At 39.9% G+C, this 13,378-nt stretch overlaps 1 protein-coding gene across 1 annotated transcript in view; it reads right to left on the reverse strand.

Moving 5' to 3' along the window:
• Positions 1–3,648: 3,648 nt before the first annotated feature.
• The window catches only part of AKR1C4 (aldo-keto reductase family 1 member C4), a 45,445-nt gene continuing 35,715 nt past the window's right edge, over positions 3,649–13,378 (reverse strand). The window contains exons 6-9 of the mRNA XM_017860605.1: positions 10,536–10,645; positions 10,105–10,270; positions 5,746–5,828; positions 3,649–3,872 (exon numbers count right to left, since the gene is read on the reverse strand). Of these exons, the coding sequence (XP_017716094.1) occupies positions 3,830–3,872; positions 5,746–5,828; positions 10,105–10,270; positions 10,536–10,645 (402 nt within the window). The 3' untranslated portion in view covers positions 3,649–3,829. The remainder of the gene's footprint in view (positions 3,873–5,745; positions 5,829–10,104; positions 10,271–10,535; positions 10,646–13,378) is intronic.

Here is a 13,378-nt window from a genome sequence, read left to right on the forward strand (position 1 = left end):
CACTCAGCCCCACGGCCCTCACCTGGACGCACCTCAGCCCCACCTCCCCACTCAGCCCCACGGCCCTCACCTGGACCCGCCTCAGCCCCACCTCCCTACTCAGCACACATAACAATATTTTGGTCAATGACAGACCACATATACAACAGCAGTTTCATAACTTAATAACTTATTGTACCATTTCCATGTTAAAATATATTTGGATATGTAAATACTATCCATTGTGCTATACTTGCCCATGGTGTTCAGTGCAGGACGGTGCTGTACAGGTCTGTAGACTGGGACCCATATTTTTATTTTACAAATTTCTTTTTTGAGTCAGAGTGTCTCTCTGTTGCCCAGGCTGGAGCGCAGTGGTGTCATCTTGGCTCACTGCAACCTCCCTGGTTCAAGCAATTCTCCTGCCTCGGCCTCTCAAGTAGCTGGGATTATAGGCATGTATCACTATGCCTGGCTAATTCTTGTATTTTTAGTAGAGACAGGGTTTCACCATGTTGGCCAGGTTGGTCTCAAACTCCTGACCTCAAGTGATCTGCCTGCCTCGGCCTCCCAAAGTGCTGGGATTACAGGCGTGAAACATCGTGTCTGTCCCCATATTTTCTATCATAGCTTTAATGTATAGTAAGCTATGCCATCCAGGTTCATGTAATTATACTCCCTCATCTTTGTACAAAGAAAGATGTAATTGCCTAATAAAGCCTCTTTCAGAAGAGAGCCCAGGTGTGATGTGATGCACGATTGAATTAGTGACAGGGAAAATGTGACTTTTGACATTTTCAGCTTTTCCTTTCTGTCTGTGGCTTTGTCTTTCATATCCACAGTTACTAATTTTTTTGGTGTGTTTGTATGATTTTTATGAGTGACATTGGGATTCCCATATCATTTTCTCTTAAGTGTATTCTATAGTTATTTGTGGTTCCTGTGAGGATGACATACAACTTTATAAAGTTATAACAATTTACTTTGAATCAATACTAATCTAACAATATTTCATAAAGAACTTTCCTTTTCCACAGGGTTTCTCTTTACCTCACCTTTTGTCAGTAAAATTATACATTATGTACATATTTAGTGTTATTTGCATACATTTATATTTTAAATCTTGAGATAATTGGAGTACAAATGTGAATTTCAAAAATATATTTTTTCATATTTTGTCCTATATATAGAGACTAGCAGTCTTTATACCTCTTCATGGGTTTGAGTTACTGTCTACTTTTATTTAAACCTGAAGTACTGACTTTAGCATTTCTTTTTTTTTTTTCTTTGAGTCTCACTCTGTTGCCCAGGCTGGAGTGCAATGGTGCAATCTTGGCTCACTGCAACCTCTGCCTCCCGGGTTCAAGCGATTCTCTTCCCTCAGCCTCCTGACCAGCTGAGATTACAGGTGCATGCCAGAACACCTGGCTAATTTTATATTTTTAGTGGAGATGAGATTTCACCATGTTGGCTATCGTGGTTTGAAACTCCTGACCTCAAGTGATCTGCCCATCACGGCCTCCCAAATTGCTGGGATTATGGGCGGGAACCACTGCTCCCAGCCTCACTTTAGCATTTCTTATAGAAAAAAAATAGTGAAATGAGGAATTGGAGGTTATAGAATTTTGTTACATCCCATGTGTTACCAATTTAAGCTTTTAAAACATTCTAAGTAACTTTTTTTTTTTAATTTATTTATTTTGAGACAGTCTTGCTCTGTTTCCCAGGCTGGAGTGCAGTGGCGCGATCTCAGCTCACTATAAGCTCCACTTCCCGGGGTCACGCCATTCTCCTGCCTCAGCCTCCTGAGGAGCTTGGGACTACAGGTGCCCGCAGCCACACCCAGCTAATTTTTTGTATTTTTAGTAGAGATGGGGTTTCACCATGTTAACCAGGATGGTCTCGATCTCCTGACCTTGTGATCCACCCACCTCGGCCTCTCAAAGTGCTGGGATTACACATGTGAGCCACAGCGCGTGGCCTTTTTTTTTTTTTTAATAAAGTTTTTGTGAAAATGAAGGATAAACAAGTGGAATAAGCCTGTAGCAGATTTACTATTTATAAATGACTGTTCTAATTATTGCTTCACATCTTGGGGAAAAAAATGTCACGCATGCTAAGAAAATCTGAAATTCTTTGGCATTACATACTTGACTAATAAGTTTAATTTTTGATTATGTCAATCAACTTGACAAGATGTGAAATAATCATTACTTAGTCTAGGAACATTGAGGTGGAACAGGAAGGCAGCAATCGAAATGAGCTTTGAGGCATGCTAAGTGTGAATGTCCATTAGGCACTAAGGTAGAGATGCCGTCAATATGATGATTCATTCTGAAGTTGTGGAGAAAAAGCTGAGCTGCAGATATTGGTTTGTGGTTTCTTGGCCTAAAGGCTGTATTTAAAGCCACAAGAATATTTGACATCAAGGAAATGAGTGAAGACAGAAAACAGTCCAGAGATCACCCAAGAGTTTATGGCCTCTTCCAATTTTAAGAAATAAATCATTTTAGGAAATATTGTAAACTAAGAAACTTGGCAGGATATTTCTCAGCTGAAATACGTGGCTCAAGGAAACCCCTCTAATGGGGTTAAGTCAGTGGAGGGTAAACGCATTGGAAATGTGCACAGGTCATAAACATCTGTCAGTCTCAAAGTGCTTTGGCCAGTAGCCCATGACATTGTCCCAACTTTTCAAAAAGTTGTCTGGAATGAAATGTTATGTTCTTGACTAACTGATTAAATTTGTACTCCTACAAAGTATACGAACAATTAGGTGTCTTTGTAAGAATTATTCCTGAAAGTTACCAAAGTTTGAAAGCATCATGCTATTTTACATACACTGTTTTCAAAAGATTTTTTGAAATTTTGGATAATTAGATGTATTTGCAATTTTGAAATTAATTTGACAATAACATGTAATGGCTTTTGGATGTTTTAGTGTGCCTTTTTAAATGTACAAAAGATTTCAAAAGACTGAGTAGAACAAATTAATAGTATACTTTTAGATGCTAATATTTGCTCTATATGGAGCTGGTATTCAGGAGAATGTGACCAGTCAATGGTGTCTTTGATGTCCTGCTCCACCACAGCCCAACAAGGCCACTGCTGATACTGGGCACACAGGAGGTCAAGGCCTGGCTCTCAGCCTTGAAACAATGTGGGAAGTTTCCTTTTATGCACAAGACGTAACTGACAAAAGAGCATGTGTTTGTATTTTCCAAGCAGAGTCCTGCTCAACTCTCTTCTTCTAACCTCTCCCATATCTGACTTCTAATTATTTATCCTGGATGGGTGCCCTCCCACCTCCCTAATCATGACCCCACAGGGATGCTGCATCCCTAGGTTGCTGGAGCTCCAATTTGCGATGCTGGAGGGAGGCCATAGATTGTTGGTCATCCTGTCAATATGGCTCGTGTTCAGGTTCTATGCTGTGTGGTTTCTTCTTTCTGAAAGAGCTAAAGACAGACTAACTGATAAATACTGGTCACTTGCTCCTCCTCTAGGGGCTGCAAACTCTACCCACTCTCACCTCAAAAATGTCTATAAAATATCCACTCTGCCCCAAACTTATAGGCAAATCAATTTTTGGCCCTAATGAAGTAGAAGGAAAAGAAACACACAAGTGTGTAGAAAGGAGTAGGGAAAGAACCTTTAAGGAAAACATTCAATTACTTCAAGATAAAATTTATTTTCTTTGCTTTCTGGACTATGGATGTATCTAGCTAACTAGAGTTGCCAAGCAGGAGGGATTTAACCAGAGGCCATGTGTCCACCAGCATAGAGACATCCTCTGCATCACCATCCACACGCAGGGCCTTCTGCTAGATGTCGTGCAACACCCTCTATGCTAATATTCATCTAAAAATGGATAATCAGGGTGGTCCACAAGACTGAAAAGAGAAATGATGGTACATAATATAGATGAAATGACTATTAAAAAGCTGGTAGCAAAGTGCTTTCTATGACGCTGCCATTAGTGTGAAGTTTATTTTCAACTTGTAGAATCTGTCTTTCATGAACATGAGTTTATAATGTGTTTTTTTTTTTCCCCAAAATAAGAGCATTTTCAACTTATATTCCCTTGCCTGGAATTTATCACACAAACTACACAGGGTCAGTTGTTCAAACATAGTCTTCCATATCTGTCAACAGAGCAAAGAGAGATTCTGACCTTTTCTATTTCAAATTCTCAATGAAAGCAGCAACTCATCCTGCATTGTTTTGAATAGAAATAAGCCAGCTATATGTTCAATATTCTTGGTAGCAATCACATATCCTTTAAAGTATTCATTACTGACTAGCTGCTTACCATATGGAAAATAGTTTCTTTGATTCAGACATGTAAACTGTCATATGTGATATGGGGCTCCATATCCAAAACTCTACAATATGCTAAGGGCAATCTTTAGGTGGAAATAACACAAAATAGAATGAATAAATGATTAATATTGAATAATTGGTGAGAATTACTGATGTTTGCCACTCTTCATTTCCTTTTCATGATTTCCTATTTTACTATTTTCCTCTAAACTAATAAAAATGTAAACAATGATATTTAAAAACGTTGAGTTTTTACGACGTGCTGCTGTGTTTATCCTTTTTAATACATTATCTCCTGTCTATTACCTGTTAACATCTCCACTGCAAGCAGTGACATAACTGGTTTTTTCCCCATCACATGAGTGCCTTTCTGTGAATCCTAGAACCTTGGAGCACGTAGAAAGAGTAAGATCTTTTGTCAGCTATATATTATCCCCAAAGATGGGACTTTCCAACTCTTCCCTTGTTTTTTTTTTTTAAATGATGGAATCTTGCTCTGTTGCCCAGGCTGGAGTGCAGTGGCACAATTTCGACTCACTGCAACCTCTGCCTCCCAGGTTCAAGGGATTCTCCTGCCTCAGCCTCCTGAGTAGCTGGATTTACAGGTGTATGCCACCACGTATGGCTAACTTTTGTATTTTTAGTAGAGACAGGGTTTCTCCATTTTGGCCAGGCTGGTCTGAAACTTCTGACCTCAAGTGATCCACCTGCCTTTGCCTCCCAGAGTGTTGGGATTACAGGCATGAGCCACTGAGCCTGGCTCTTCCCTTGACTTTTAATCTCTCTTCTCTAAAACTTCTTTATAGTCTGCATTTAGATTTCCATATTGCAAAAAACATCAAAGCCAAGAGTTCTAACGCCCACTAAGGGCAAACTTTCTGGAGGCAAAATGCAGTGTTTGGGTCATGAGCAAAGGTCTAAAGAGAAGGAAGAAAGAAATTTGAAATGGGTAAAGATACTGAATTGACAAGATCTAGTGAGCAATTACACATGGAAGAGATGAATTTCTGGCATGGACACCAATGTTGTTGGAAATGTTTTTCTGATAAGGAACTGAGCAGATTTGGAAGAAAAAGCTGTAAGTACGGATTTGGAAAAACATGTAATCAAGCCATGTGGGCAATATCCAATTTGTCCACTAGGGCATAGCAGAAATGCTAGGCCAACATGAAAGGTGCAGATTCAGCAATAATATTGGCTGCTCTGGAAATTTTCAGGGAGTCAGGAGAGCAGAGGCACAGGTTGACCCATGCTGACCCTGGGCCTGCTCACCCTGTCAGAGAACAGAGCTCTGGAGTGAATCCAGAAGGAGAGTTCCAGAGTTCCTGTCTCACCTCTGACTCACATTGGCCTGTCTCCCTGGTATTGAGTTCACTTTTAACACCCATCTGACATTCCTCCTCTAAAAATAAACTTGGCAACCCATTTTCCAAAGTTACTTACAAATCCATGACAACATATCGAAAATTTCTATTTAGGCCATCTAGAACTTTCATATCCTCTGAAGTCAACTGGAATTCAAAAACCTATCAAAGAAGTAGAAAATTTTTATTGGTAGATTGCATAATTGTCAACTTGGAATAGCCAAGTATATCAGAGCAGGGTGTAGAGGCAATATGTAAAATATTTGATGAGTTTCCAAAAGTTATGAAAGATCATCTCTAAACTCTCAATTGATTAAAGAATATCAGGTAAAATATAAATCCATTCCTAGAATGGATATATTGAAACTGCACAAAACTGCAGACAAAGAAGATCTCAACAGAAACTGGAGATGGAATGAAGTTGACCTGTTGTGCGCATGATTGGTTCATGTACTTAGAAGATTTAGAAGAATCTAGAGGGAAAATTTTGAAACTTATAATTTAGACAGTTTGGTGTCGATACAGTTTGGATATTTGTCCCTTCCTAATCTCATGTTAAAAACGTGATTCAACTATGATGGAAGTGGGTCCTGGTGGGAGGTGTTTGTGCCATGGGGGCATCCTTCATGAATGGCTGGGTGCCCTCCCCATGGTAATGAGTGTTCACTGCATTAGGTCATATGAAATCTGGTTTAAAAAGGAGCCTCACATTTTCTTTTTTTCCTCTTCATCTCTTGCTATTTGATGTGCTTCCTCCTCTGTCACCTTCTTCCATGAGTAAATGCTTCCCGAGACCTCACCAAAACCAAAATGGTGCCATGATTTTTGTACACTCTGCAAAATGGTGAGCCAAAGAAACCACCTTCCGGCATATTTTATCTGGCCTCAGGTATTTCTTTATAGCAGTGCACAATGGACTAATATGGAAAATTGTTACCAGGAGTGGGACATTGCTAAAAATGTCTGAAAATGTGGTAGTGGCTTTAGAACTGGGTAATTAGCACAGTTTGGAAGTATCAGGAGGGTTCAGAAGAAAATGGGAAGATAAGGGATAGTTTGGAACTTGTTAGGCATTTGGTTAAATGGTTCTGACCAAAATGCTGATAAAAATATGGGCAATGAAGTCTAGGCTAATGAGGTCTAAGAACAAAATCAGAAACTTATTAAAAACTGGAACAAAGATCACCCTTGATATCCCTTAGGAAAGAACTTGGCTGCATTGTGTCCATTCCAGGACTTTGTGGAAGTCTGAACTTAGTGATGATTTAAGGGTATCTGGTGGAAGAAATCTCTAAGCAGGAAGACATTCAAGAGATAGTGTGACTGCTTCTAACAGCCTATGATCAGGTATGGGAGCAAAGGAATGACCTAATGTTGGAATTTAAAGCTTCCTGAAGCCTCTCCAGAATCTGGTGCTATGCTTTTTGTACAGCCTGTAAATTGTGAGCCAAATATAGCTCTTTTCTGTATAAATTGCCCAGCATCAAGTATTTTTTTTTATAGCAGCACAAAACGGACTAATACAGATGGATATTGTTGGATTTCTATATTTGTCCCCATGACAAAAACACCTCCCACCAGATCCCACTTCCATCATTGATGATAACATTTTTTTTTTAAGTTCTAGGGTACATGTGCACAACATGCTGTTTTGTTACATATGTATACATGTGCCATGTTGGTGTGCTGCACCCATTAACTCGTTAATTACATTAGGTATATCTCCTAATGCTATCCCTCCCTCTTCCCCTCTCCCCACAATAGGCCCCGGTGTGTGATGTTCCCCTTCCTGTGTCCAAGTGATCTCATGGTTCAATTCACACCTATGAGTGAGAACATGTGGTGTTTGGTTTTCTGTTCTTGTGATAGTTTGCTGAGAATGATGGTTTCCAGCTGCATCCATGTCCCTACAAAGGGCACGAACTAACCTTTTTTGCATTTTAAAATGAGATTAGAAGGAGACAAATATCCAAACTGTATCATCATCAAACTATCTAAATCATAAGTTTCAAAGTTGTTCTCTAGATTCTTATAAGTACATGAACCAGTCATGTACACACAAGGTTAACTTGATTTCATCTCTAGTATCTGTTGAGATCCTCTTTGTCTGTAGAGTTGTACAGTTTCACATCAGATATAGAAATGCTGAAATCCAAATATATTCATCTGATTTCCATCTTCAATGAACAGGTATAATGTGAAAATTGTTCTCAACAAGATTCAAGACAGTAATTGTCCAAATCCTAACAACATCATGCTCAATGAAAACAAGTAGTTGCTTGAAGAGGATCTCAGTATTCAAATTGGAAAGAATTTAAATATCAAAAGATGTCACTAATTGCTAGCATAATACTAAATTACTAAATTTTATTGGAATACTCTAATACAGAGAATAAGAGGAAAAGAGAATAAAAGTCATCAATTTAACAATTGATGAATCTAGGTAAGAAGCATTCATTGTATTCTTAGAATATTTGCATAGATTAGAAAATTCTCAAGTTATCCAAAGACTATTAAAATTATAAGTTTTCTATGAATAAATCTAGGAAAACATACACAAATGCCTTAAGAATGCTATGTAACATAATTTAGACAGTACAGGAAAGTTAACTCTGAAAGAAGGGAAATGTCAGAAGTACTTATGGACACTTGATGACAGGATGAAAATCAACATAGGTGAGCAAATATGGACTTTTCAATAATTCTTAGTGGGACATTTTAGTATCAAGTGAAAATTATATGTACATTTGCACCCTGATTTCACATATTAAAATCAAATGATCCCAATTTATNATAAAAGTCATCAATTTAACAATTGAATCTAGGTAAGAAGCATTCATTGTATTCTTAGAATATTTGCATAGATTAGAAAATTCTCAAGTTATCCAAAGACTATTAAAATTATAAGTTTTCTATGAATAAATCTAGGAAAACATACACAAATGCCTTAAGAATGCTATGTAACATAATTTAGACAGTACAGGAAAGTTAACTCTGAAAGAAGGGAAATGTCAGAAGTACTTATGGACACTTGATGACAGGATGAAAAATCAACATAGGTGAGCAAATATGGACTTTTCAATAATTCTTAGTGGGACATTTTAGTATCAAGTGAAAATTATATGTACATTTGCACCCTGATTTCACATATTAAAAATCAAATGATCCCAATTTATGAAAGTACATTAATACTTTTATAGGATATTAATAGAATATAGTATATTACTCTGTATTACTATATAATATTTTACTACATAATATGGTAACATATTGTCATGTTTCCAATATAGGAAAAGTCACGATATTAGCAACTACAAGACAATGTCATAAAGAATTTGACTACATTAAGAGTAGAAACTTTTGGCCGGGAGCGGTGGCTCAAGCCTGTAATCCCAGCACTTTGGGAGGCCAAGACGGGCGGATTACGAGTCAGGAGATTGAGACCATCCTGGCTAAGATGGTGAAACCCCGTCTCTACTAAAAATACAAAAAAAAAAAAAAAATAGCCAGGCGAGGTGGCGGGCGCCTGTAGTCCCAGCTGCTCCGGAGGCTGAGGCAGGAGAATGGTGTAAACTCGGAAAGTGGAGCTTGCAGTGAGCTGAGATCTGACCACTGCACTCCAGCCCGGGCGACAGAGCAAGACTCCATCTCAAAAAAAAAAAAAAAAAAAAAAAAGTAGAAACTTTTGTTAAAACTACCATAAAGATAATCAAAACACGGGTACATTTTGGGAGAGGCTATTTCAACAATACATCTGAAACTCTAAAGAATATCCAGAATACGAATTCTAGATTAATTCTGCAGAGCTGCCTCATTGCCCTGCACACACGTGAGACAGCCCAGCCAGGAACAGAAGGACTAGACTGAGTTCAGGTGGAGCTCAGGCTAAATTATAAACCATGAAATTGTCAGTTAAATAAATGGTTTTGTATTAAACCTCTATGTTTGAGAGGTTTTCTTTTTTATAATTTTACTTAGTATAATGTTTTTCTATACATAAAAAAAGACATGCAACCTAAGAAAAATACCCAAAGACTTCAACAGGCACTCAAAAAACAATTCTAAGAGAATGAATACATGAAATTTATACAGAATAAACGAGGACATGAAGAAAAAATCTGCAATGATTTGAAGACTAGAGAACACCTAACCCAACTCATTTCAGAAAATGAAGAAAAGGTGATGGCCCTAGCAGAGGGATACAGAGTAAGTTGCCAACTTTATGCCAAAATTCCTGGTTTTGGTCCCATCCTGATTCTCTCCACCCATGCTGCCCCTCCTATAGTAGAATAGAAAACCCTTATGATGCACACAAAGCATTTGTGCATAGGAAATGCCCAGGAGATGGACTTAGTCCAAGGGCGTCCTGAGAAGCTTACAAGAAGCACACACGTGAAGGACACCATGCAGGAGCCCGGACGCCCACTCAAATCCTCACCTGGACATTTTCTCTGATCCGCTGCTCATTGTAGCTCTTGGCCAGGACCACAACCCCACGCTGCAGCTGGTAGCGCAGGGCAATCAGGGCTGGGGATCGTTTGTGTTTCTTTGCTAAGGCGCAAAGAACTGGGTCCTCCAAAAGAGCTGGGGAGTTCTGGTCCACCCTGGAAGGAAAGTCAGAAATGCTGAAGTCTTGAGGCTGGATTCAGTTTGGTAGGAGGCTCCCTAAACAGACTAAGGGGTTCATTCTGCACCAGAGCCTCTCAAGTGAGGCCCTTGAACAATAGCATCACCTGGGTTCTCATCAGAAATGCAAATTCTCCCCATATCCTGATTCACTGAGAGTGAACTCCAGGAGACTGAGTAGGCTATAATTAAAATTTTTCATCAAAATGGCATTTTAGGTAAACTTCCTGTTGCTTTTATTACCATAGTTTATGCCGTTGGGTTCCCAGAGCACTGTGGGCAACCAGGACAATGTCTTTGGACTTGCAGAAATCCAGCAGTTTGCTCTGGTTGAGGTAAGGATGACATTCCACCTGTAGATGATCAAGATAGAAAAGCATCAGATAATTCAAAACATATGTTAATATAAAGAGTAAAATAAGCTGAACAAAGTATAACATTAAATTTGAACTGAGACTATTACTGTCAAGTAATGATCTTTTTAATAAAAATACATTTTCTATTGCTGTCCTAAAAGTATACATAGAAATGTGATTTCTGAGCATAAGCAACTCTATGAACCAGAGTCAGTTTCTAACAACCTTTGACCACTAGAATTGCACATGGCCAATTCCAGACTTGGGATAGGTTAAGATTCTGAACTTTGAACATCAAATGGTGCCAGAATGTAAGAATTTCTTTGACTTATGAGGTCAGGTTTAAAAAAGTAGTTTTATAGGAATCTCAGTAATATTTGTGTATATTTGAGCATCAAAAACCAATAATGAATAAAATGAATCACAAATTATAGGAAAACAATCCATGTCTTCATAGTGTTGAGTGGTTAAAAGAGTGATCAAAAGTATTTGCCTTCACCAGTGGTGATTGGTATGTCTTGGCTCTGTCCCCACCCAAATCTCATTTTGTAGCTCTCATAATTCCCACGTTGTGGAAGGGGCCCGGGGGTGATAACTGAATCATGGGAGTGGGTCTTTTCTGTGTTGTTCTCATGATAGTGAATAAGTCTCCCAAGGTCTGATTTTAAAAATGGGTTTCCCTGCACAAGCTGTCTTTGCCTGCTACCATCCATGTAACATATGACTTGCTCCTCTTTGCCTTCTGCCATGATTGTGAGGCGTCCCCAGCCATGTGAAGCTGTAAGTCCATTAAACCCCCCTTTTCTCCCCACTCTTGAGTATGTCTTTATCAGCAGCATGCAAACGAACCAATATGGTAACCTCCTACCAGTAGAGTGGGGCGTTGCTGAAAGATACCTGAAAATGTGGAAGTGACTTTGGAACTGGGTAACATGCAGAGGCTGTAACAGTTTGGAGTGCTCAGGAGAAGACAGAAAAATGTAAGAAGATTTGGAACTTTCTAGAGACTTGTTGAATATTTTTGACAAAATGCTGATAGTGATATGAACAATAATGTCCAGGCTGAGGTGGTCTCAGATGGAGATGAGAAACTTGTTGGGAACTGGAGCAAAGGTGACTCTTGTTATGTTGTAGCAGAGACTGGTGGCATTTTGTCCCTGCCCTAGAGACTTGTGGAACTTTGGATTTGAGAGAGATGATTTAGGATGTCTGGTCAAAGAAATTTCTAAGCAAAGCATTCAAGAAATGACTTGGGTGCTGTTAAAAGCATCCAGTTTTAAAAGGGAAACAACATAAAAATTCAGAAAATTTGCAGTCTGGTGATGTAGTAAAAATTAAAAACCCATTTTCTGAGAAGAAATTCAAGCCAGCTGCAGAAATTTGCATAAGTAGCAAGGAGCCAAATGTGAATCACCAAGACAATGGGGAAAATGTGTCCAAGGCATGTCAGACACCTTTGTGGCAGCCCTTATCATCGCAGGCCCAGAGGTGGAGGCCTAGGAGGAAAAAATGGTTTCATGCGCTGGGCCCAGGGTCACCATTCTGTGTGCAGTCTAGGGACATGGTGCCCTGCATCCCAATCACTCCTGCTGTGACTAAAAGGGGCCAATGGTACAGCTCAGGCTGTGGATGCACAGGGTGCAAGTCCCAAGCCTTTGGCAGCTTCTATGTGGTGTTGAGCCTACGGGTGCACAGTAGTGTTGAGCCTACGGGTGCACAGTAGTTAAGAATTGAGGCATGGGGCCAGGTGTGGTGGCTCACGCCTTTAATCCCAGCACTCTGGGAGGCTGAGGCAGGCAGATCACAAGGTCAGGAGTTTGAGAACAAGCCTGACCAAGATGGTGAAACCCCATCTCTACTAAAGATGCAAAAATTAGCCAGGCGTGGTGGTATGTGCCTGTAATCCCAGCTACTCAGGAGGCTGAGGCAGAAGAATCACTTGAACCTGGGAGGTGGAGGTTGCAGTGAGCTGAGATTGTGCCATTTGCACTCCAGCCTGGGCAACAACAGCACTCTGTCTCAAAAAAAAAAAAAAAAAAAAAATTGAGGTTTGGGAACCTCCACCTAGATTTCAGATTTCAGAGGATGTATAGAAATGCCTGGATGTCCAGGCAGAAGTTTACCACTAGGCCCATGCTCTCATGGTGAACTTCTGCTAGGGCAGTGCTCTGGGGTCAGAGCCCCCACACAGAGTCCCTGCTGGGGCACCACCTGATGGAGCTGTGAGAAAAGGGCCACCATCCTCCAGACCCTAGAATGATAGATCCACTGACAGCTTGCACTGTGCACCTGGAAAAGCTGCAGACACTCAATGCCAGCCCATGAAAGCAGCCAGAAGGGAGGCTGTACCCTGCAAAGCCACAGGAGTGGAGCTGCCCAAGAACATAGGAACCACCTCTTACATCAGCATGGATGTAAATGGAGTTCCATTGACTCCTGGATGTGAAACATGGAGTCAAAGGAGATCATTTTGAAGCTTTAAAATTTGACTGCCCTGCTGGATTTCAGACTTGCATGGGTCCTGTAGCCCTTTTATTTTCGCCAATTTCTCCCACATGGAACAGCTGTATTTACCCAATGCCTGTACCCCCATTGTATCTTGGAAGTAACTAACTTGCTTTTGAGTTTACAGGCTCATAGGTGGAAGGGACTTGCCTTGTCTCAGATGAGACTTTGGACTGTGGACTTTCAATCTAATGCTGTGAAATGAGTTAAGACTTTGGAAAACTG

Source organism: Rhinopithecus bieti, unplaced genomic scaffold (genome assembly GCF_001698545.2).
Source record: "Rhinopithecus bieti isolate Rb0 unplaced genomic scaffold, ASM169854v2 scaffold_56822, whole genome shotgun sequence".
Taxonomy (NCBI): Eukaryota; Metazoa; Chordata; class Mammalia; order Primates; family Cercopithecidae; genus Rhinopithecus; species Rhinopithecus bieti.